This window comes from Lampetra planeri, chromosome 38 (assembly GCF_965212315.1).
Source record: "Lampetra planeri chromosome 38, kcLamPlan1.2.h2, whole genome shotgun sequence".
In the NCBI taxonomy this organism is placed as follows: domain Eukaryota; kingdom Metazoa; phylum Chordata; class Hyperoartia; order Petromyzontiformes; family Petromyzontidae; genus Lampetra; species Lampetra planeri.
In genome coordinates, this window is record NC_136144.1 from 9,831,181 (window position 1) to 9,854,076 (window position 22,896).

Here is a 22,896-nt window from a genome sequence, read left to right on the forward strand (position 1 = left end):
CACACAGGAGTTTGCGTACATCACCCAAAACAGGCCTGTACTTCATACCATACACACAGACACAAAGAGGCCCTTTCACATCCTGTGAACGAGTACACACAGCACACAAGAGACACACACACACAACACAAGTTGAAGCACAACAACACAGCCTCGCGTGATGGAGCACCTCCTACCGACCGAATAAACAAACACATTCCTGCGGAGGGAGCTGGTAGGAACGTTGGGTTGCTCGGACAACGGCCAGGGTCAACGGCCAGGGGACAACGGCCAGGGTCAACGGCCAGGGGTCAACGGCCAGGGTCAACGGCCAGGGGACAACGGCCAGGGTCAACGGCGGCGTGGTGTGGGAAAAAGGAGGGAACCTTCCAAGCCATCATCCCACCTCCTAAAAGGGTCCATCCGCTGTGGTTTTTTGGAAATTCCCACTGACCACCACCACCCCTCCTGCTGCTCCACCCCGGTGCCTTTATTAGCACAGCAACTCCGCACGCACGAAGCCTCGTTGGGATCCTACAACAGCCCCGTTACTGCTGCAGTGTGTGTTGTGTTGGTGTTGTGTTGGTGTGTGTGTTGTTGGTGTGTTGGGTTGTATTGTTGTTAATGTAGCGACGACGTCAAGGAGAGAGAGACAGACAGAGCGAGAGAGAACAGGGGGGGGGGGGGTTTCTTTGTTTCCGCTACGATCTTGGCGCTGAGCTAAACCTCCTCCTCGCCCGGGGCGGGGAGCGAGTTGGTGGTGGGTTGTGGATTGGGGAGCAGGTCGTGATTTAACAACACAGAGTAGCAACAGAGTGTTCGTGTGTGAGTTGTAGTAGTAGGAGATTAACACACTGTGTGTGTTGTAGTAGTAGTATATTAACACACTGTGTGTGTAAGTTGTTGGTGGTGGCGGTCGATCACTGCGCTATGGAGCTGACCCTGCCGGAAGGCGACAGGCTACAACCCACGCCGGTGAGTGGCCATACTTCACCTTGTATTACATTACACATCCTACTCGTTGTTGTTGTGTGTACATGGTGTGTCTTGTCGATGCTCAACCTATAGGAAGAACACGGCATTACAGAACGACAACATTTAAATGTCGTGGATGTTACTCTCCAACACACCTTGGCGCTGAAGTAGTTCGCGTTGTTTACGTGTCGGGTGGTGGAGGGATACGGCACATTTATACTTAATCTAACTAACAAAAACAACCTTTATTAGTAATCATATTAAACATCGTTTTAGCGGCGATCATATGCCGCTAGCTAAGATTAATCATGTCCGGGCCCAATAATAACGGGGAGATGGATCGATGCAATTATTAATTCTGTTTAACATCGTTCAGCAATGTATCGACCATTGCTGTTGACGTGATCGATCAATGCAAACTGCTCACCGTTCACTTGCATAGATGTGCGTATACTGTATGCATCGTGTAGACTGCACGTGTTTGCGTACACTAGTACAGCATATCATACATAGCACTTACATTGTGTATATCTATACAGTCTACACGGTATATGATGTGTATACTGCATCGCTGTCACAACCCATGCGGTCTTACCTCTTATTCCTGTACAAGGAAATTTGTGTTTTTAGGTTCATACGGCAGCAAGATGTTGTAATAGGGCAACATGTTGTGTCTCTGTGAGTGTTTCTCCCTCGTGATGGGACTTTGTAGGACAACATTGAGATGTATACGGGACACGGGGTGACCAGTACGGTCTGAGTTGGTCTCTAATAATGTAGGGCACCGATAAAGGGTTGACAGGTATAGTACTGTACTGTTTAGACTATATATGCAACTAGTTAACACTGTACACGTGTTTACAGTACGCGTGCGTGTGTACAGTGCGGCACCGTTACACTGTGCAGTACAGTATACCACGTGTGTGTGTACAGTATACCACGTGCGTGCTGTATTTAGTACACAGTGCCACGTGTTTGCACTACGGTGGGCTACCACCCCCCTCACGGCCACCAAAGCCAAGTGACGATTATCTGAACCGGTCCTGAGGGCCTCCCACCACCTCCTAGGTCGACTCGGCCTCAATTGAGTACCTGGTGAGATGTATGAGCATCGCCGCTTAGGGAGACAAAGACGGCCGGGCGTAGTGGTGACCATCGTCGTGTGCCGAGTCGAGCAGGAGAGGGGATGAGTAGAGTAGCAGAGGAGAGATGCCGGCTAGCAGTAGATCTGAGTTGAGTAAGCTATTTAAACTAAACTATTTTCTTTACTTTATTGGAGAAGACCCTCTGAGCTGTGTAGCTCAATTTCAGAAGTGACCTGGCCACAAATGATATGGCTTATCACGTGAAAATGTATAGCAGCCAAATACTCGAAACGCGTGATGTTGATTCTAAATGTGGAGGGAAAAACTAGAGGGCCCGGAGAAAAACATCCACACAACCACGGGGGAGAGACAGAGGCACGCAAACTCCAAATATACAACAGGCGTCAGGATCGGGATGGAACCCACAACCTCCTGTACACCAGGCGAGGCAGATAACATCTCCCAGCCACCGTGGCGAGTAGCAAGGGAGATTGCCCCTGCAATAAGGTAAATGAGAAGTTGTTCTGGCTAATGGCAGTAATGAATGGCGAAGAGGAGGCATCTCTGCCCCATGTTAATGGGGGTCAAACGTAGAGAAGTGAATGCGCTGACATCTCAAGTGTGGTGGGTTAGGGTACAAGCTATGTCTGTGTAACTTAAAATGACAATAACTAAACACTATATAAGTATGCAAATAAGCCACGCTTCGATGCTTGTGCATGCCAGTTATTGAATAATCTCCACTACTCATCCAGCAGTGGATTGAGAAAAGGGCTGTCGATTAATGCACCTGTTGAGGACATTACAGTCCTCTCATGGGAATTCTATAAATACAATCTATTGTAAGCCAGCATTATTTTGTGTACAATAAGTACAGAGTGCATATTGTACCGTGCAATCATGAAATACAAGCAAGTGCTTTATTCATACTACAGTTAGATACTGTAGTAGGTATATATAGATTTTTATTTCAACCACTTCTCAGACTCAAATTACACGTGGGTTTATTTATAGAACAAATGCAGTATACGTGAAAATAATTGGGGGTGATAAATGCCCTTTATTTGCCCCCTGGAAAGCGTCAGTCTCAGAACTTTAAAACAGGTTTCTGCAAACAATGAGATGTTTGAGTCCCAATAAGGTGTGTTTGGGTTTCAATGTGGGAGGAAACTAGAAAGTACCTGGAGAAAGCTCAGCCATACAATGGGATAACGTTGAAAGTAGTAAAAAAAACAGCTTTGTTCTGCAGTGGTCAATGGAAGATTGGACCCCACCATATGAATGCGCCACGGTGACAAAATGTTAACTCCCTCGCCTGGTATACAACGGGTCGTGGGTTCGATCCTGACCCTGACGCCTGTTGTATTTTTGGAGTTTGCATGTTCTCCCCTTGGTCGCGTGAAATGTTCTCCCCGTGCTTCGGTTTGGCTCTGCACATTTAGAAACATGGGTTTAGAGTATTTGGCTGCTATATATTGCCACGTGATGACAAGCCACTTCGTTGAGCTGTCATTTGTGGCCAGGTCGCTTCTGAAAAATAGCTCTACACATCTCAGTGGGCCTTGTCTGGTAAAAAAAGTGTTTTTTTAGTAACTTCCACCAAATGCTATCCCAATGCTCATTCAAGTAAGAAGACCATTTCTTTTTGCAAATTTCCAGTTTTATATTTTCTTTTTTTTTTAAACAAATATATGATGCTTACATAAATAAAAACTTTGGAAACTCTCATGGATAAATAAAACAGTACTGTATTTTAAAATAGCACACACTATCAATATGTATATTTACACAGCCTTCATTCTTTTTCGCTGGCTCGAAAGACATCGATTGGCATTACTCGGAAAGATATTAGGTAAGGTTTGTGTTTTTACCCGACTCCTTGCCAATGTTTTATAAAACATCTGTGGGCTTAACTTTAAATCGTTTTCGGTGGGTGCAGTGGATAACCTAAGCACCTTGCTTCAGCTCACTATTAATGCAATAATTAAAATGTTAAGCCCTGATTAAGAACTAAGAACATGTTAGTCGTGGGGATTGTTTGACCATACTTGTCCATGCCGGTATGTGTCGGTTCATTTCAAACACGTAGGCTTTTGCGACCAATTTTATTCATCATGGTTTTTTGGTTTAGATCACATGTTAACAACGTTTTTGATTCAACCAAAAAAACCCTTTTGTGGGTTGATGGGTGCTGTGGTGCCCACTGGTGTAAGCCGTGACCGGAACGAGTGTTTTTTTTACCCCTAATTCTGATGTGTGGAACAGACTACGGGTGTTTAAGAAGTGGGGTTTTACATCCATAACTGCGATTAAATTTTTGAAAGCCATAGACTGATACAGTAAATTTACTGACACGTTTAATGTGTTTGACGATGAGGAGGGATGGCGCAGTGCTTATTGCCCTGCGCTTGAACATCACTTCCCAAGTTCAATTTCCCGGCTATGGTAAATGTCCATTTTGGGTGACATCTAAAACTCATCCTGACCCATCCTCCGAGGAAAATAAAAATAGTGTAGCTTATTTAGTTTTCGTGATTTGCTTACATTTCCTATACTTTGCACCATGATAAAGCACAGTCGGGCAACTCGTATGACATGGGGGGGGGAGGCCTTGATACAATGGTGGGTTGACAAACGGCTGTGTAAATATTCATACCAAATTGGTCTGCTGCTGAACCCTGAAATGTCAAAAATGTCATGCACCTCTGAATTAAATTTAGGATGCAATTTTCTGTTCTTGCGTATGGCAATAAGCAGAGGTGGGACAAAGTCATTGTTATGCAAGTCCAAGTCGAGTCGCAAGTCATCAAATTCATGACTCGAGTCTGACTCGAGTCCAAGTCACATGACTCGAGTCCACATCTCATAGGTGGGACAAAGTCATTGTTATGCAAGTCCAAGTCGAGTCGCAAGTCATCAAATTCATGACTCGAGTCTGACTCGAGTCCAAGTCACATGACTCGAGTCCACACCTCTGGCAATAAGTTCAGGAGTGAGATGCCAATATCGAGGTCTGCGGCTCCCCGCGAGAGGGCTACAGGAGAGAGTTTGTGTAGTTTCGCTATTGCTCTTTGAAGCAGCACAGACCGGAGTGGTTTACTGAAGAACGCACGGAGACGTGGACATAAATATTGTTCTTTCATGTAAGTGGAATAGTGCCTCCAATTTTTTTTTCGAACTCAGTGAATGCCTTAGAAAATATGTTTTCTCGGTTAAGATAAACACAGTGAAGTAGAGGCCCTTTTGATAGTCAGCCCCATTCCCTTTGTCACCAGATATTGAGAGGCTCGTGACAATTTGAGCCCCTCTTGGTGACTCATTCGCCCATTGTAGTGACTCAGCAAAATGACTCATCCCTCTCATCCCTCTCAAGCCTACCGCTCCATCAAAAAACTCATTCACGCTGCCCTTACAACGGCCTATGTCTACTGTCGTAGGTTAATGGTTTGTCAGCGGCTTTTATTCAGAGCAGATGGCAGCAGCAACAATGGATGGATTATGCAGAAATTTGAGATGGTACGTTACAGTGTGGTGCCTTCTAACGGCCCAGGACAATTGAAAAATATTAAATGAAGGGTTTAAAATAATTTGCCATTTCATTGTGCATAATCCAGAATCCCCTTGAATTCTTATTTAATCTCGGCATTCCCGACGAATTTACCGAACTTTGCCAATCCATCATGGTCTCTCGATAACTGTGGCAGTCGTGGGTTGTGTTTGACCATACTTCACCACGCTAGCCATTGTGAGTTGGGGAAGGGCCGGCAAAATTAAACACATTCCTGCGGAGGGAGCTGGTAGGAACGTTGGGTTGCTCGGTCAATGGCCATGGTCAACGGCGGCGTGGTGTATTCCGCAAATATGCCCGACTGTGAGGGCGGGCACAATCCGGCGTGAGTAGGTTAAACGTTGAGTTTTATAAGGGCACCACGGGGTGACCAGCCACTCCCCACCCAGCCCCACCCCTCCCACCCGCCACCCAGCCCGACCCCACCCTCCCCATCCTCCCCACCCAGCCCCTCCCCACCCTCCCCTCCCCACCCAGCCCCTCCCTACCCTCCCCCTCCCCACCCAGCCCCACCCCTCCCACCCCCCACCCAGCCCCTCCCCACACAGCCCCACCCTCCCCACCCAGCCCCTCCCCACCCTCCCCTCCCCACCCAGCCCCTCCCTCCTCACCCAGCCCCTCCCTGCACGACGGACAGACACAATAATCCCCTGTGGGCTGGTGTAACCAGGAGGTTCCTACCAGTAAAAGTAAAAGGTTTTTTGTCTTAAGATTATGGGTTTAGAGCCGTATGGCTACGTACAGTGCGAAATAAATGTATATACTAATCTTGGCTCTCTCGGTAAATTCATATAGAAGGGAAACAGTTGTCGGAAAGACAGCGTCCTGACAGCGTCCTGTCTTTCCGACAGCTCTGTTTCTTCACCTGATGACGGCTGCTTGCGTTGTGGCCGAAACGTCGTGAGAATTTTCTAATGTTTTATTTTCATTATTTTATTATTTCCCTTCTACGTGACTTTACTGAAAGAACCAAGAATATGAATCCCTGCAGTCACGAAAGCTTTAAATCGAAATGTATTTGCTGTGCATGCATTTCATCTACACGGCTTGCGGGGACGAAGGCATCGTTGTGCCGCTTATGTAACTGTGGCGTTCTGTAAAGAGAGGGAGGGAGGCTGTTTCACAAAAAGCTAAACTGGGGCACAAGCAGCAAAGGGAAACATTTGGCACCAGGAAGCGGATCTTTTTTTGGGTTGCAGATTTTGCAATATGCACTCTTTGAGAAACAAATTACAAAGTTTTGCATTGCACGTGTTCCTTATAAAAGTAATATTGATAACTAAGGGTTTTTTTGCAGGGATTTTACTATTGGCCGTGGGTACTTTCCCACAGACATTTCCAGAATATTGCTCTGGTCTGAAGCAATGGCTCATCCACAGCTGATTTATATAAAGTAAACATTTCGTAACTGGGAGAGAACGCTATTTAAGTTTACGACATGCTTGAGAAGTTTTTAAATGTTACACCATACTAATAGAACACATCCTGTAGTCATATATGTTGGGATTGTCTCAAGTTTACCCCCGTTTTTAAAGGTTCTTACACTTAAATTATCCCAAGTGCAAGTTTACATGATCACAAAAACAAATTTACAAGACAGTCTATTGAGGGAGCCTCCACTTTAAGAGATTTGACTGTCAAAAGAAATGTGTGCAGTAAAATATACAAACGTATGAATGCGTTATTAAGTGCTCATTATTAGGTTTTCGCACTGCCACGTCCTACATAATGACGCAAGCTGCACTAGTACTCTGCATATCATAACATTTTTATATTAAAAATAAGAAATATTTCAAATAACTTTTTTTTTAAACACGCGTTAATGAAATGTACCGTACTAGTAGTAATGGAAGAACTCCACGACTCCGGGAAGTGGCCCCCGGAGCTTTCCATAACGTAAGGGACCGACGTGAGTTGAGCGTGGACAATTAGACCCAAGCCGAAACTTAACATATGAAAAATGACGTTTAAAAACATCTATTTTTTATTTTTAATGAGTATTGTCATCAATATATAGTATTGTCATCAATATGACATAATTATACTAGGTTTGCAGTCAATACCACATTGGGAAGTGGATAAAAATTGAGTTGCAAGATTTGAGGATACAACAACAGACAGAGTGAGTTCATAAAAAGCGTGTAATAATAACAACAATAGAAATGGTTTTCTGAAAGTATTTGGTTAGTAAAATTGCCAAAAAACCCCCACACACACCCTTACTCGTGAATGCAGAGGCATTGTAAGAGATTATTAACCTCTGGAAGATTAGAATGTTACAGTAATTGTGAACCTTTTTTTGACTGGTCTAATTAATCGGCTCAATTTTACCAGGTAAGGCCCACTGAACTATACAGCTCTTTTTCAGAAGCGACCAGGCCACAAACCATAGCTTAGCCAAGTGGCTACTCACATGGACATTTCTAGCAGCCAAATACTCTAAAAAAAAATCTACGCGACCACAGGGAGAGACATGCACTCTCCACATATACAGCATGCCAGGGTCAGGATTGAACGCACGACCTCCTGTATACCAGGCGAGGTAGTTAACATCTCGCCACCGTGGCACCCTGAATAAGCTGCGAGCTAAAAAATCGGACGTGCCAAATAACACGCAACGCAACCCAAAAGCACAATGAAGAGCTGACCGCGCACTCAGGAGAACTCACATCCTGCATCATGCGTGAGTAAGAGTTGTGTTGTTTTACATGATGGCATAGCCTCTGAGACGCAATTGAAGTGTTTTCAAAATGTACCTTGTTTGATGACCAGGAACTAGCAAGGTTACAATTCGCTCACCACCAATCTCCTTCGTGAGATGAATTGTCTCTTAGTCACAATACAAGAATCAGTACTTTTTTCTCCTACGTTTTATTGGCTCACTTATATTGCCCATCCTTTCACTTGCTCCTTTGTATTGTCTCGAGCTTATTTGGTCTCGTTGGTCAAGTCGCGTTCAACCCATTTTCCTAATCGCAGAAAACGATAATTTACACAGGTCACAGATAACCGAGTTTCACAGACACTACCAAAAACAAGAACTGCTTTCGGACGAAATGTGATGAATGCACCTTTGTAGTCAATTCGCGGTGCCGTGATGTTAACTACCTCACCTGGTGTACAGGCGGTCGTGGGGTCGATCCCGACAATGGCGCCCTGTTGTATAGTTTGAATGGTTTTTTTTCAGTTTCATTTATTTGGTATAGCCCTGTGAGCTCTTGAATCGGGTGCAACCGCAACAAACAAAAAACAAAAACATGAACAAGAAAACATCTTAAAGTGACTATGAGCAAACAGAAAAATCCAGGAAAAAACTGCAAAGTCTTCCAGAAAAAAAGTACCGTACACCAACGCTGTGCAAAAATCCCAGTGGGATGCAAGTCAAACAACAACAACAACCACAAGACAACTTAGATTAAAGCCATCATTCTAACTCCGTACTACAACAAACAAACATGGCCAAACCAATAAACGTTTTCGAAATCACCAAAATAAAGCCATAAGCAATGTAACAGTGATTATAGGAACTGTGACCGAAAGTTAAGCATGTTCTCCCCGTGGTCACGTGGATTTTTCTCCGGGGCCTCCGGATTTCCCCCTCCACATTTAGAATCAACATGCGTTTAGAGTATTTGGCTGCTAGAAATTACCACGTGATTAGCCACTTCGTTGAGCTATCATTTGTGTCCGGGTCACTTCTGAAAAAGAATTATATAGCTCAGTAGGCCTTACCTGGTAAAACAAAAAGTAATTTAAAATATATAATTTAGTTTGTCTTAAGGTATATTGACTCTTGATAACAAGGATCCCTTTATTAAGTTTGGGCCCAAGTTAAATATTACCTCACCTTGATGACATGTGCCCTGGAGGTCAGTATTTTTTTGTGACTAACACTTAACGTGGAACAATGGAGCAAGTTTATTTAGTAGCCCCTTTCTCCCTCCACTCAGCAGTATAAATGGGTACGGCCACGGATGATCAGGAGGTCGTGTGAGTGGTGGGATAAAGCGTGGGTACTCCCAACTCTTCTTTAAAAACGTCTGGTCAGCATAGAAGAGTAGGCCAACTTCTGTCAAGAGTGGTGCTCCAGAGCTCCCTCTAATGGAGGCCCATGCGAGCTAGCAAGGGCTGCACATTCCTAATTACATTCAAATCCGACTCCCAGTTCGCATACCCAACTCCCAGTTCACACGTTCGACCTACAGTTCGGCCGTCTGGAACACTCTTCCTCCCGATATTAGGAAGCCACTGGAGCTATGCACTTTTAAATAATCTAGATTGAAAACTCATTTATTTAGAAATTAGTTTTGTGTCTTGTTTGTTGTCCTTCCGCCACACCTCCAATTAGCGCGGTTGGCGATGCATGCTGCGAAATAAGTTTAACATACATCCATACGAGTATGGGTCGCTATGGGTCTTTATAGGGCTCTGTGGGTCTCTGTGGTTCTATATGAGTCTCTGGATCTATGTGGGTCTCTTTGGGTCTCTTGCTTTCGATATTAGGAAGCTACTGGAGCTATGCACTTTTAAATCATCGAGATTGAAAACTAATATATTTAGGACTGCTTGGGTTTAGTTTCCCGTCCTTCCCCCGTACCTCCGATTAGCACGGTTGGCTACGTACGGTGCGAAAGAAGATAAAATATAAATACGTTTTCTTTTCTCTGCTGTCCCCAGGAAGCCCTGCCGGCTAATGGCGGGCGGGTGTTTGGGCGCCGGCAGTTGGACCTGAACCACTACGCCACCAAAAAGAGCGCCGCCGAGAGCATGCTGGACGTCGCACTGCTCATGGCCAACGCGTCGCAGCTTAAGGCTGTCATGGAGCACGGCACGGCCAATAACTTCTACGCAGTGCTCATCGCGCTGCTATCCGTCTCCATCATCTTCCAGATTGTCGTCGGAGTCCTGCTCATCTTCATTGGTGGGCAACGCCTCTCCGTCCCACGTGCGTTTCTTACCCCATGATGCGCAGATGGTTAAGGTCGCGGAATCTCAGTGGGGATTCGCTCGGCCTTTCGTTCTTTTCAGAAAGGTGAAAGTGATTTCTGGCTCAATTGAGCATTGTATGGTGAACTTCTTTCGCACCGTACGTAGCCAACCGTGCTAATCGGAGGTGTGGGATGGACAACAATCTAAACACAAAATAAGTTCTAAAGAAGTTAGTTTTTAATCTAGATTTCAAAGTGCATAGCTCCATTGGCTTCCTAATATCGAAAGGAAGAGAGTTCCAGACGGCCGCAGAAGCGCATCTGAAAGCGTGCGATGCGGTGACCGTCTTTGTTTGATGGCCAGCCAAAAGCCGCTGTGAGGATGACCAGAGTTCGCATGATGGGTTATGCTGATTAACGAGATCATCAAGGTATTGTGGTTCATTTGTGGCAAGCACTTTGTGTGTAATGCGGCATTGGTACTCCTCTCTGATTTACAGCCCTGAGCGAGTGGTGGAATTTCCGCATTTCTATGGCGGGGGCGAGTGTAACCGAATAATCATATTCATACTGGAGGAATCCCACAAGCTATAAAGTACTTTTTCACAGATGTCGAGTAGCCGTAGAACAACCACGGTTGATTTCCCCCACAAAGCAGTACTTATTTTATTGACACAGGATTTGGACTTTCAACCTTCCGACTGCGAGCTGTTCACTGCCACTGAGCCACCTGGCCAGATGGGATTGGTAAAATAAGTAAAATAAATTCTGCTTGTCCTCAAAATACCAGGCTAATTCAGTGGTTTTTGGTGCCCCTGTGTACGTGTTTTCTTCGTAAAAACCCGTCATTTCCATGAAGGCCAAATATTGCTCATGCACAGCTTGTAATCATATGTATATTGCTCTTTATGTCGTAAAAGAACCATATAAAGAAACGTAAAAGGTAAAAAAGAACCACAGAAACCATGGGACAATTCTGGGACCCACAATCCAATGCTACAGTGGATACTGCATGGTAGAGGACTCACCTGGTACTGGCTAAGGTGGTGGGGGGGTGTGTCGTTCCTTCGTGATGTGGAGACGCGGATAACACCTGACGCAAAATTGCTTCACGCGCTGTCCTGGTTTTGAGCTAAAGGAGTGTGACTTTTCAAAATCTTGAGCAATTTTTAGAGTTTCCCCCAAAAAAGGGGGACCCCGTTATATGCGGGACTTAGAATTTCGGCCCACAAGGTTTGGAGTATCGCTTTGTGTGTACTGTATATTGAACTTATTTCGCCACCTTCCGTAGCCTGCGCGGGGGGGAGAAGCCAACAGTGATTGTCAAGTGGGATTACACGCCCCTTCCATGGGAATTCGGAATTTCCACCCCTTTGCTCAGGGCTGTAAACAGGAGATGAGCTCCACCCCTCTGCTTGTTTAAGTTGTAAATCTCTGCCTCCGTGCATTCCCATTGGCCACTTGCTCTGCTTGCGTGCGAGGGAGCGCATTGTTACATGCCTCATCCGTTGTTGGGGGGAGGGGGCAGTTCATGAGCCTCTTGGATTCTAAACGCTCTGCAATGGTAAAAAGTTAAAAGCACTTAATTGATCATAGGAGGCTGTTTACGACCCAGCTGAACATCGCAAGCCCAGCCGCGTTGCATTCTGCGACCGGGTAGTTATGGAGTGTTGCATTAAACCCAACCGACGCTGGCCATGGGCTAAGCTGCATCTCGCTGTCAACAGCAAGACATAAATGCATCTTTTTCACGAAACATGTTTTTGTTCAGTGCGTACAGGGGTTCCGACAATCTTGCGTTTTAACAGTTTTGATCCCCCTGACTTGGATGAGTTGTCGCGATTCGGGGTCACGATTCGTTTCGGAGGGAGGTTATATCTCGTCAAGTTGTGTTCGATCCGTGAGCCCTTGGTGTAATGTAAGTACCATGCAGGATGTTGCCAGTCCAGGAGTCCTGGCTGGGGCCCGATCGATCGTTCACACACGGAGGAACATTCAAAACGGCCCCATTGATTGCCGAGCGACATTGAGGGGCTACTTGGTCGGCAAAGGGTTCCCTGCCTCTGCCCTTGCTCATGGCGTGTCTGGCGTTTCACATCGGGCTCCCTCTCTTTTGACCTCCTGACCTCTCGACCTTCCTGCCCCTCCTCGCGTTGCAGTGAAGTACGACCTGAACGACGCGGGAAAGCACCGCAAGCTCGACCTCCTCAACAACATCGCCACGGGCCTCATCTTCGTCATTGTCGTGGTCAACGTCTTCATCACGGCCTTCGGGGTTCAGAAGAACGGCAGTCCTGTCTCCGCAACCCAGCAGGCCCCCCAATAGCAACCGATAACTGGTGCACAGATACAGAGTTTTTGTCTTCAGTCCACTCCTGGATACGAGCCTGCCCGCGATGTGCGGGTCGTGGGTGGGTGGGGGGGTATTTCGTGACGCTTCACCACGCTGGTCAGTGCGGATGATGTAGGGGGTGGGGGAGCGTAGATGTAGGAGCCATATTATAGCACAACAACGAATCATTTCCCCAATACGTTCCTGCTGCTGGCAATATAGCCGCAAAGCAGGCTACAACACCTGTATGTACACATCTCGAACTTATTTCGCACCAATCATAGCCAACCGTGCTAAAGACGGTGGTCGCCCATCCAAGCACCGTCCAGGCTCAATCCACCTGAGCTTCTGAGATCTGATGAGGAGATCGGATGATTTATTCACGTGCAGTAAATCTGATTAATATTAGCCTGTAAAGTAATTAAGTATATGCTTATAGATTGAGGAGGCAGCCAACCCTTAGCTCAATAATTTTAAGGGGCACTTGCCTTGGCTCAAGTTCACACTTTCACAACTCCGCACCACAGCATCAGCCAATGTGAGCATCACACCGCCTCTTTCATGTAGTAAATGCCACTCAGCTACAGTAAGTAAAACCTTCTCTGGGCACTCCAGTTCCCTCCTTTAGAAAATCGAAGCAGTCTTTAAAATGGACTTTCACATACAGTAAAACCTCGTTATTTCGGCATTTGAACCGTATGGCGGGACCCCGGGGTCTCGAATTAATGGAAGTAAAAATCGTAATTTATTTATTTTTGGCGACTTTGTCCCACCGCGCACATAAACGCCGCGACCCGCCTGGCGCGGGTCATTCCGTTCAAGCGCAGCGGCGAGGACGAATGCGCAGAAGAAACAAAACTTTGAAACTTTGATTTGCGCTTCGTGTAGACCTCGTCGAGAGGAATATATTTCCGTATCGTTTGCCTTCAAGCACATTAAATGACGTCGCAACGCAATTTATGCGAGAGCCGGGGGCTGATGGGCCACCCCAGGGTCCCCCCATCAGGTTCATTTGATGATTCTTAATTGGGGATAATTGGGCACGGCTGCGCTTTTGGCATATATACAGTATTAGTATACAGTATTAATATACAGTACCAGTATACAGTATGAGTATACAGTATCAGTATACAATATTAGTATATATGCCGGAGGAGCCACTGTGGAGTACCATTATATATAATTCGGAATATTGGATCATTCAGCAAGGCCAGAGCCCCATATGTGTTTGAATTAACAAGGGTTTACTGTGTGTCCAAGTGTAGGATATTTCTGGACGATAATCTTGAGTTTAGATGGAACATTAAAAAACATCTCTGGTGTGCAACTGTCGTCACCCAGAACAGGCCATGGAACATATCAGAATCATTATTCAGACTTTCACATATGTCCAGTAGGACATAACTCAAATATGAAGGAGGCATCACAGCGATGGTTCACCACTCCACTACTCCTGGCGCAATCGTCTGGCTCAACCACCTCAATGTGAAATTACAGTTGTTGCTCTACAGTCTACATCAACATCGGTCATATGAAAAATAATCTTGAGTCTCGGTTAGGTTTAGTTGGATAGATACATGGCAATGTTATTGTCGCTAGCAAATAATTAACAGTTACTTTTTTTTCCCAAGAATGCCTCACTTGAGTCGCAATTTATTTTAGGAGGATCTTGAATTTACATATTTGGCCAATTTCTCCAGTGTCTTGAGAAAGTGGATTAAGGGGGGGTGGGGGTGGTGGTCTTTGCCACCTGCAATAATCACCTCCGATTAGCACGGTTGGCTACGTACGGTGCGAAAGAAGTTCAACATAATACATACATAGATGACGTTAAAGGCCACGCCATGTGTGAATTGGAGCCATGGTTTGTGGGAATCCGCCAAGCCCGGCTGGTTTGTAGTCGCATGATGAGCTGCATTCAGGACCATGCCGTCCGTTTCCTGTGCAGCAACGTGCTCGCGTTGACTGTGTGCTGAGTCGGGCATTAAAGCCACATTAGCGATTGACGTTTGCATTCAGATTAATTATTGGAGCATAAAGTCAATGGTAAAACATTTTGTCATTTTGTTATTTTACACGTTGGCTTTCACGACCAATGTTACGATTCATATTTAGTTTAGTTTATTTTATGTTAGATCATCGTGTAGGTATTATGTAAATTATACCCGCACGATTTAGCGTTGATTGATTTTAAGTGTTATTTTATAACATCTGTATTTCATACTTCTGCATTTTAACTCTTCGCCCATAACATCCTTCCTTAAAACATAAAAAAACCCACCGTTTTTTCGGAAACAGATGAGTTGTTCTTGCGTCATGTTTCTGACTTCTTCTCTCGTTTCCAAAAGGCGTGCCGTCATGACACAATCCGTGAACCCTGACAAACCCATTGAAGCCCGCTACCCCCTGAATTCCTGTGGATACGTTGAGTAGAAAAAACACTGAAAGCAGCCTCTACGACGAGTCCCCATGCCGAGTCTCGGTCATCAGAAAAGAGGACTGCAAATCCTCCACGTTTGTGCTGTACTACAGGCTCTCCGGCTTGTTTTTGGGTTGTAAAGCACGTTCCTTGGAATTACAGTCTGTTCTCCTATAACGGCGCTAGTTGCGTTGCTGAAGAACGCTGCGTTATAGAAAAATCGCGTTATGATAAATCATGTGAAATAAAGGGTAAAGCACAGTCCACGATAACACGTGATATACGTAACGCAGGCTGAACAAATACCGAGGCGCATGGGTAGCATCTAGAAGCATATAGCAGAATCCCGCCTTGCGTGATGCTATGCCGAGAGGCGGCTGTACAACCGCTTATTCATATTCATGCGATGTAGTTGTGTTCACTCAATTGCATTTTATCCAATACGCGTAAAAAAAAGACGTAGTCCCTAATACATTCATCCCATTTCTATCCAATTCGCGTGATGAAAACACGCCATATAGAAGAACAGACTGTACGTCCTGTCGCGGCAACATGTGCTACAGCACCAAAAAGACCGTCGAAGAGTGATTTGTTAAATGGTTTGACAACGAAAAAAATGCTTGCAATGTTTGCAACAATAACATTGGTGATGATGGACAATATTCTCTTTGTCAGACGGTGACATATTCTGCAAGTAATTGTCAGAAATTACTTAACCAATTGCTCCTGAGGTTGTCTGATCAGATTTAGCCTTTTTTTTAATAGATTGTGAACAAATAACCTTGCACACATGCTGTTTTTGATTTTGTTCGGTGATTGTTTTGCTTACCTGAAATGTTATACTGTACTGTGTTTTTTTTTAACTTCATGTCAGGACCTATTTAGGCACAATATGCATGCAGGTATAACTGTACAAGGTATTTACATCATAATTCTCAAAACTGCATTTGAGGGTGCTTACATTATGGAAGTTTGTTCATATTTTATAACATAAAATTCGTTGAATTCTTCTTGAGAATTTGCAGGTGCACAAAATGCCACTTAGCCACATGGCAAAGTTAAGAGTACTGCTTATATAATCTTGTTTACAAGGTAAATTATTATAGTTATGATTTACTAGGAATACTACCATGGTATCAATTTGGTTAACACACTGAACTGACGTCTCCTGGTGCAACACCCCGGACATATATACTGCACATTGCCTCACCAAAATACAGTGTAAATGGCTTTGTCACAGTCAATCAGTAGATTGCATCGAAGAGTAGGCCAAATACCACTCCAGAGGGGTTCTATAGAGCTCCCTCTAGTGGAGGCCCTTCCACCAGCAGTGGCATGAGCAAGCAATTGCAGGACTGCACCTTTACCGTTCTACTTTGCTATGTAAATAGTTTCAGGAAGATACGGACTTGCTGTCATTGTGCAGAGGCTTGGGCGGTACATTTGGCTCATGGTGTATCGGGAAACAAACACTGGGATTCCCATTCCTGTATTTTATTCACTTTATTACGTACAGGCAATGCACGTGACTTTTCGTATGAAAGGAGAGCACAATTGTGTACACATTGACTTTACGGTGAACTTGCCAGATGACTGTGTGGCTCATGGCTTGCAATAATCTCGGCTTTCCATTTCTCTGGTCAATAAATTAAGTACCACTTTGTGGGAATTCATAAGTGGTAGTCCTATGGTATATAGCCTGTGCCATAGGAACATGGAATTTCCACCACTGGCTCTGGCCTCTAAACCTTGCGCCATGCTTATCACATTTATGACTAGAATTTACTCGATATAGAGAGTGTAACCACACGGTGTTCGTCTTCTCACCGTAAACCTCAAGTGCATGAGACTGTCGTGGTGAGGAGGGGCCGGCAAACTCCAGGCTCATCAAATCAACAACCCCTGCTGAATTTTTTAACAATTGTAAAGTTCAATTGATTAATTCGTGAGAATTGGAGATTTGGTTCTCATGCTCATAATACATGCCTTGAATTGTGCATGTCAAAGTGTATTTCGGATCGTCATCATCAGCCATGATCAGTCAATCATTAGGATGAATGTCTGTCTAGCGGTTGCCTCCTCTCATCATGCAACGATTTGATGTGCTCCGTACCTGACACGAACTGACTTACTTGCTTGTAACCTCGGTTGACCTCCAACTCGTGATTTATCAAAATTATTTGCAAATTATTTGCTCATGCTACCTTAAGCTGTTTGGAGCAAACACAACTACAAATGAGATTTTCTTTCTTAAATGTACATTTTCAATTATAAACATATACCCCTGTTTGGTTCAAATGTCGTACGTTGATTGGCCAGCCTCCATCCCAGGTGCCATTGTGTACCATTTGTGTAAAAAAATGTGCACCTCTGCTATGGACAGTTGAAATTTGTAAAAGTAGCCTGTGCACCATGACTAATATAGGAGCGTGACAGTCTGCATTCCAGACATCTGATCCTACCGATGTAAATTAGTGGGAGTCTACTTGATTTGTTGTATACTGTCGTGTGAAGAATGTGAGACTTTTATACAGTGGGTGTATTGTGCACCAGTTATTTATCTGAAACTGCTTTGCATTTTAGGCAGAATGTCTTCCAAGTCACATATTTGGTGATGAAGGCAGCGACACTTGTGGTGTAATGATCCACATTCACTGGGTTTCCAATCAGAATGAGGGGGGAAATGGAGGTAGCCAAGCAGCTTAGAAGTCCGAGAAAAAATTGCCAAGGGCCTAGGTTTGAATCCAGGCAGCTGCCTGGTGAGTAAGAAGTGGATTTTCAGTTTGAGCGAGTTAGTGGTCTCAGCCCATTCACCAGTGACTACACAAACAACCCATCGGATACATTTGATTTTAATTTGGCCAAATTCTAAACCAGAATGCAAAAGATAGTTTTTCAGCTCACAGCAGAGTTTGTGGGTAAGTGTGCACTCTACTCTGTAAATAACAAAAAAGCCAGCCCTGTGAAAGATATCTTGAGCAGGTCGGTATCATGTAGCACATGGGGCACACTGCACTTGAGATGTACAATCGGATTCTTCATCTCGTGAGCAATGGTAATTGGGGAAAATAGACGATGCATTTATTTGACAGCATGAGTTGATTCACAGTTTACGAGTTGATTAACAGTTTTCTAATACGGAATTATTTCTCATTAACCACAGCTCGTGTTGTGCACCTTGGTTTATTATTATTTTTAGCTCCTTATAACTATGGATGGAATTCGCCTCTAAAGTCGTATTCACTGATTAAATCTTGATTCAGGAATTCATACTCTTTGGGTCTTTCGGTCCAGTCACGTAAATCTAAATAATAGATCGCGACGTTTCGATCGCACCTGAAGACGATTGCTTGTGTTGCGATCGAAACGTCGCGATCTGTTATTTCTAATATGATAATTGGTTTCGATTTAAAGCTTTCGTGACTGCAGGGATTCATCTTCTTGGTTCTTTCTACGTTACTTTACCGAAAGAACCAAGAAGAAGATAATTGGTTTTTTACCCTTTTATCTGGCAACAAAACTGTTTTACAAGGAGTCATGTTTGCATAGACCACAATACCTCCAGTCGTAATGCAAACAAAAAACATAACTATGATAATGTATGCACTGTCCTTGAAATTGATTGGTCCACACCCGAGACAGCTTTCCTTAGAGCCTAGTCTCACCCTGGTGTTGGACCAGATGACGCCAAAAGGCGCGCAACTCAAAGACAATGCACCATCAGAGTATGAGAGCTCGGGGTAAGCATTTACACCATTGGAACCTCATTTACTGGCAAATGAGGTTACAATGGTCTATTATTTCTATTTACGTGACTGGACCGAAAGCCCCAAAGAGTTCGTATTCACAGCATTCCAAATGCACTTAAATTGTTTAAAGGGCATACATTTGTATCCTGTTGAAGAATATAATACATTTTTTTCGAAGGACATGCACGGTTCAATCCATCCTTTTCAGTTTCCAAAGAACGTGAGTGCCAGTATTCAGCACTTATTCGAAAACAGTAAATTGGAAACTAAGCAAATGAGTGGAAAAAGCGGCACCTGAGTATACATTCTTGATTGCAATATTGTGAATTCCAGAAATGTGCCTTGATTTACTTGTGTAGTTCCTGTAACATAGAAAATATGAATGGGCATTTAAAAATTACTTGAGGAATTGTAGTTTTACATGCTATGCACACCTAATTTTAATATGGCATGAATAAAGAAAATGTCTGCATTGTGACGCAGACAATGCCAATGCGCGTGTTAAGGAATAATCATGTCTTCAAAATAAGTATTTGGGTCACATTTTAACAATACTGTAATTAGGCTTGCATAAAAAAATGCTCGCTGTCATTAAAAGTTAACCGTGTTGATTTTTAAACGCCAGCCGTTGAATTTATTTACTCCATGGAAAATTAATTACGTTGAGGCCTTACAGTTTTTAAAAGAAGGCATGACTGTTTTTCCTTGCTTATATATTTCATTGACAACATGTCAATTACGTTTGGATGCAAGTTACTTTTAAAAGCTAACGCACATAAAATAGCCTTCGTAAACGTTTTAAGTAGCAATTTTTAAAACGTCTTTTTTTCATACATTAATACGATTTCTCAGGGAAAAAATATTCCCTCTTTTTGTACTGTGGACTACATAATACGCTTGTATGCACAGTCTAGTAAAAAAAATGCGTGACATTTGCTCAGCATGTGGCTGTCTCCTTTTTTTGCGCGGCATGAATCACATCCATTGCATTTTGTGATTCCAATCCTCACTATGTTTAGCACAATCATGCTTTGTTTTACGAGTCACAGTGTTGGATAATTGCCCTTGGCTGTGCATTGAAGGCCCATGGTGGCCATGGGCCTCTTTAAGCTAAGAGGAGCAAAACAGATTTGGAAATACAAACGACAGATACATCCTCAAATCCAGTGTTCTTCACGAATTTTTCAGAGGGGGGGCACTTTCGTCTGAGAAGAACATAAGTGGTGAGTGTGAGGGCCTGCTACACCGCTGCAAGTGGTGTTTTCACATTGTGTGTATTGTGGAGGGCCGCACGAAAGGCCATCAGGGGCCACCAGTGAAGAACACTGCTCTCATCGAATCGTAACCCAAGATCAATACGACTAATCGAATATCCTGTGCTGGCGTGTAAATGATTACACCTGCAGAGGTCATGGATCGGTTATTGCAGATATCCAGAATGTTCGTGGGCTCATTATTTCCCAAGTGTATGGCCACCCTCTTGTTATTCTTGGTTATTTCGGTAAAGTCACGTAGAAGGGAAATAATGAAATATAAAAAGAATAAAAAAAAAATTATTATTCTTTTATTATTTCCCTTTTACGTGACTTTACCGAAAGAACCAAGAATATGAATCCCTGCAGTCACGAAAGCTTTAAATAAAAATTCACCCTCTTGTTGTGGAAGGATGCTGTAGACCTTTTGGCATCATTTGAAAGGGTGGAAAATTGTGCAACTGGTGGCCAAAACATTACCATATATAAATAACCTTTAGTGGAGGCTGTTCTATTATGAATGTGCCGTAACAACAGTATATATCCGTTTACAAAGAATTATAATATCTTCTTAAATAATAATATGCTCGAAAGAGACTTTCTGGTCGGAACCCACTGGAGGGGCTGTGTGGGGCTGGGTAGGGAGGGTGGGGCTGGGTGGGGAGGGTGGGGAGGGGCTGGGTGGGGAGTTTTATAAGGGCACCCCGTGGTGCCCTTATAAAACTCAACGTTTAACCTACTCACGCCGGCTTGTGCCCGCCCTCGCAGTCGGGCATATTTGTGGAATACACCACGCCGCCGTTGACCCTGGTCATTGACCGAGCAACCCAACGTTCCTACCAGCTCCCCCCGCAGGAATGTGTTTTAAAGTTTCGCATTTTGATGTGACGTTACATTTCTCAAACCCCCCCTCGTCACATCGTCACAAATATCTGACCCCCCCCCCCTAGGTGCGTGACGTCATTTATGGACGGCCCCTAAGTAGCGCTCTGTTCCTCATCATTAAATCCTTGCGGAAGTTTCGCGGGTTCCCGCTAGTAGGTTTCATAATCTGACACTTAATTTGATGTCCGATCCCTCTGAAATGGTCGTGTACGATTAACCTTTCGGAGGCATTACTGGTGAAATTGAGGAAATCGCTTCTGTGGTTATAAGTACCTCATTTGTGTTTGTGTCTGTGTGGTTCGGTGCTTTACCTATATTAGTTCAGTTAATGTACGTGTTTGGGAGGAAACCGGAGGGGGGGGGGGGGACACAATCCTGTCACCGTACAGATGTAAACAGATGGCGATTAATCCACTTGCTGGCGAGCCCAGGGCTCTCACGGCAGAATTGGACAAACTTCTCAATGGAAAGACGCTCGTTATATTGAGTCCACGAGAATTCGAGATTCACTATCATGGGCAAATCCTCGATAATATTTTACACGAGCATATACCAATCACGCGAACCAAGATCGATCATCGCAGCAGCGGCTTTTGGCTGGCCATCGAACAAAGACGGTCAGCCGCGCTTCTGCGGGTCCGTCTGGAACGTTCTTCCGTTCCGATATCAGGAAGCCACTGGAGCTATGCACTGTTACATCGTCTGGATTGAAAACTCAATTCTTGAGAACTGCTTTGTGTGTGTAGTTTGTTGTCATTCACCCGCACCTCCGATTAGCACTGTTGGCTACGTACGGTGAGAAAGAGGTTCAACATACACACACGAAGCTCTGAAGAATATAGTAATCAATCTCATCCCAGGCAAATCACCCGGAAAAATAAGTGGTTTTGGGGGCTGAATAGTGCTTGGATTGGCCACCACCGTGCATAAACAGGTGCTATAGGCTGCTGTGGGGCTAGGTTGTCAACAGGGGAGCGAGTGAGGCAATTGCAAACCATTCTTGTACCGTACTATGCCTCATTCAGGAATGTTTTGAGTCTAGTTTTTGGTAATTAATTGTGCTTGTGCATCACTGCCAACGCTGCAGCAGCATCACCGAGTCATATGTGCGGGTAAAGGGGGCATTATGTGTGGTTGTGTTGTTGTTGTTCGTGGGGGCTGGGATTGAGCGATCACTTGTGATAGCCAGGTCGCTTCTGAGAAAGAAGCTAATATCTCAGTGTGTCTTACCTGGTAATTAATAAAAAGTTTAATTTTATTTGTATACATAATTAAAGTGATGTGTTTACTTCTCATTTACATTGCACTCCTAATCTTGTCTTAGTATCGTTTGTTGCTGTAACGTCCTGACCTGCATCGACTGGACTTCTGTTAAAAAAGAGCTTTATAGCTCATCGGATTATTCCTCCGGGATAAATGAACTACTCTTAGGTTGTTTTCGGTAAAGTCACGTAGGTAAAAGTAAATAATACAAATAATAGAAATAATAATATACACTTTCATTGATTTATTTTTATTACTTTTTAGTTATATTATTTTTTATTTTTACCTACGTGACTTTACCAAAAAAAACCTAAGAGTATGAATCCTTGCAGTCACGAAAGCTTATAATCTAGAATTAATGAACTGTTCTGACCACCACTCTGTTACCGCTCGCACGTGTTTTACACACGGCCCCGCCGCGCATGCGCACACCGCGCCCACACCACGCGTCGCCGTGGCA

At 44.2% G+C, this 22,896-nt stretch overlaps 1 protein-coding gene across 2 annotated transcripts; it reads left to right on the plus strand.

Annotated features, from left to right (window-relative positions):
* Positions 1–414: 414 nt before the first annotated feature.
* NINJ1 (ninjurin 1) lies at positions 415–19,971 on the plus strand. Of its 2 annotated transcripts, none has more exons than XM_078612332.1 (3): positions 415–954; positions 10,285–10,552; positions 12,695–19,971. In XM_078612332.1, exons 1-3 carry the CDS (start codon positions 910–912, stop codon positions 12,859–12,861), a joined length of 480 nt encoding a protein of 159 aa, XP_078468458.1. In that variant the 5' UTR covers positions 415–909; the 3' UTR covers positions 12,862–19,971. The 2 variants fall into 2 exon arrangements, with proteins under 2 accessions (XP_078468458.1, XP_078468459.1); XM_078612333.1 differs by having other exon boundaries at positions 421–954; positions 10,285–10,528.
* Positions 19,972–22,896: the final 2,925 nt, after the last annotated feature.

Bases quoted from the DNA above. Each gene is read 5' to 3' on its own strand.
- NINJ1 (XM_078612332.1), top strand. From the start codon at position 910: ATGGAGCTGACCCTGCCGGAAGGCGACAGGCTACAACCCACGCCG. The intron at 955-10,284 runs GTGAGTGGCCAT...TGCTGTCCCCAG, and splicing joins ACAGGCTACAACCCACGCCG to GAAGCCCTGCCGGCTAATGG. The intron at 10,553-12,694 runs GTGCGTTTCTTA...CTCGCGTTGCAG, and splicing joins GCAACGCCTCTCCGTCCCAC to TGAAGTACGACCTGAACGAC.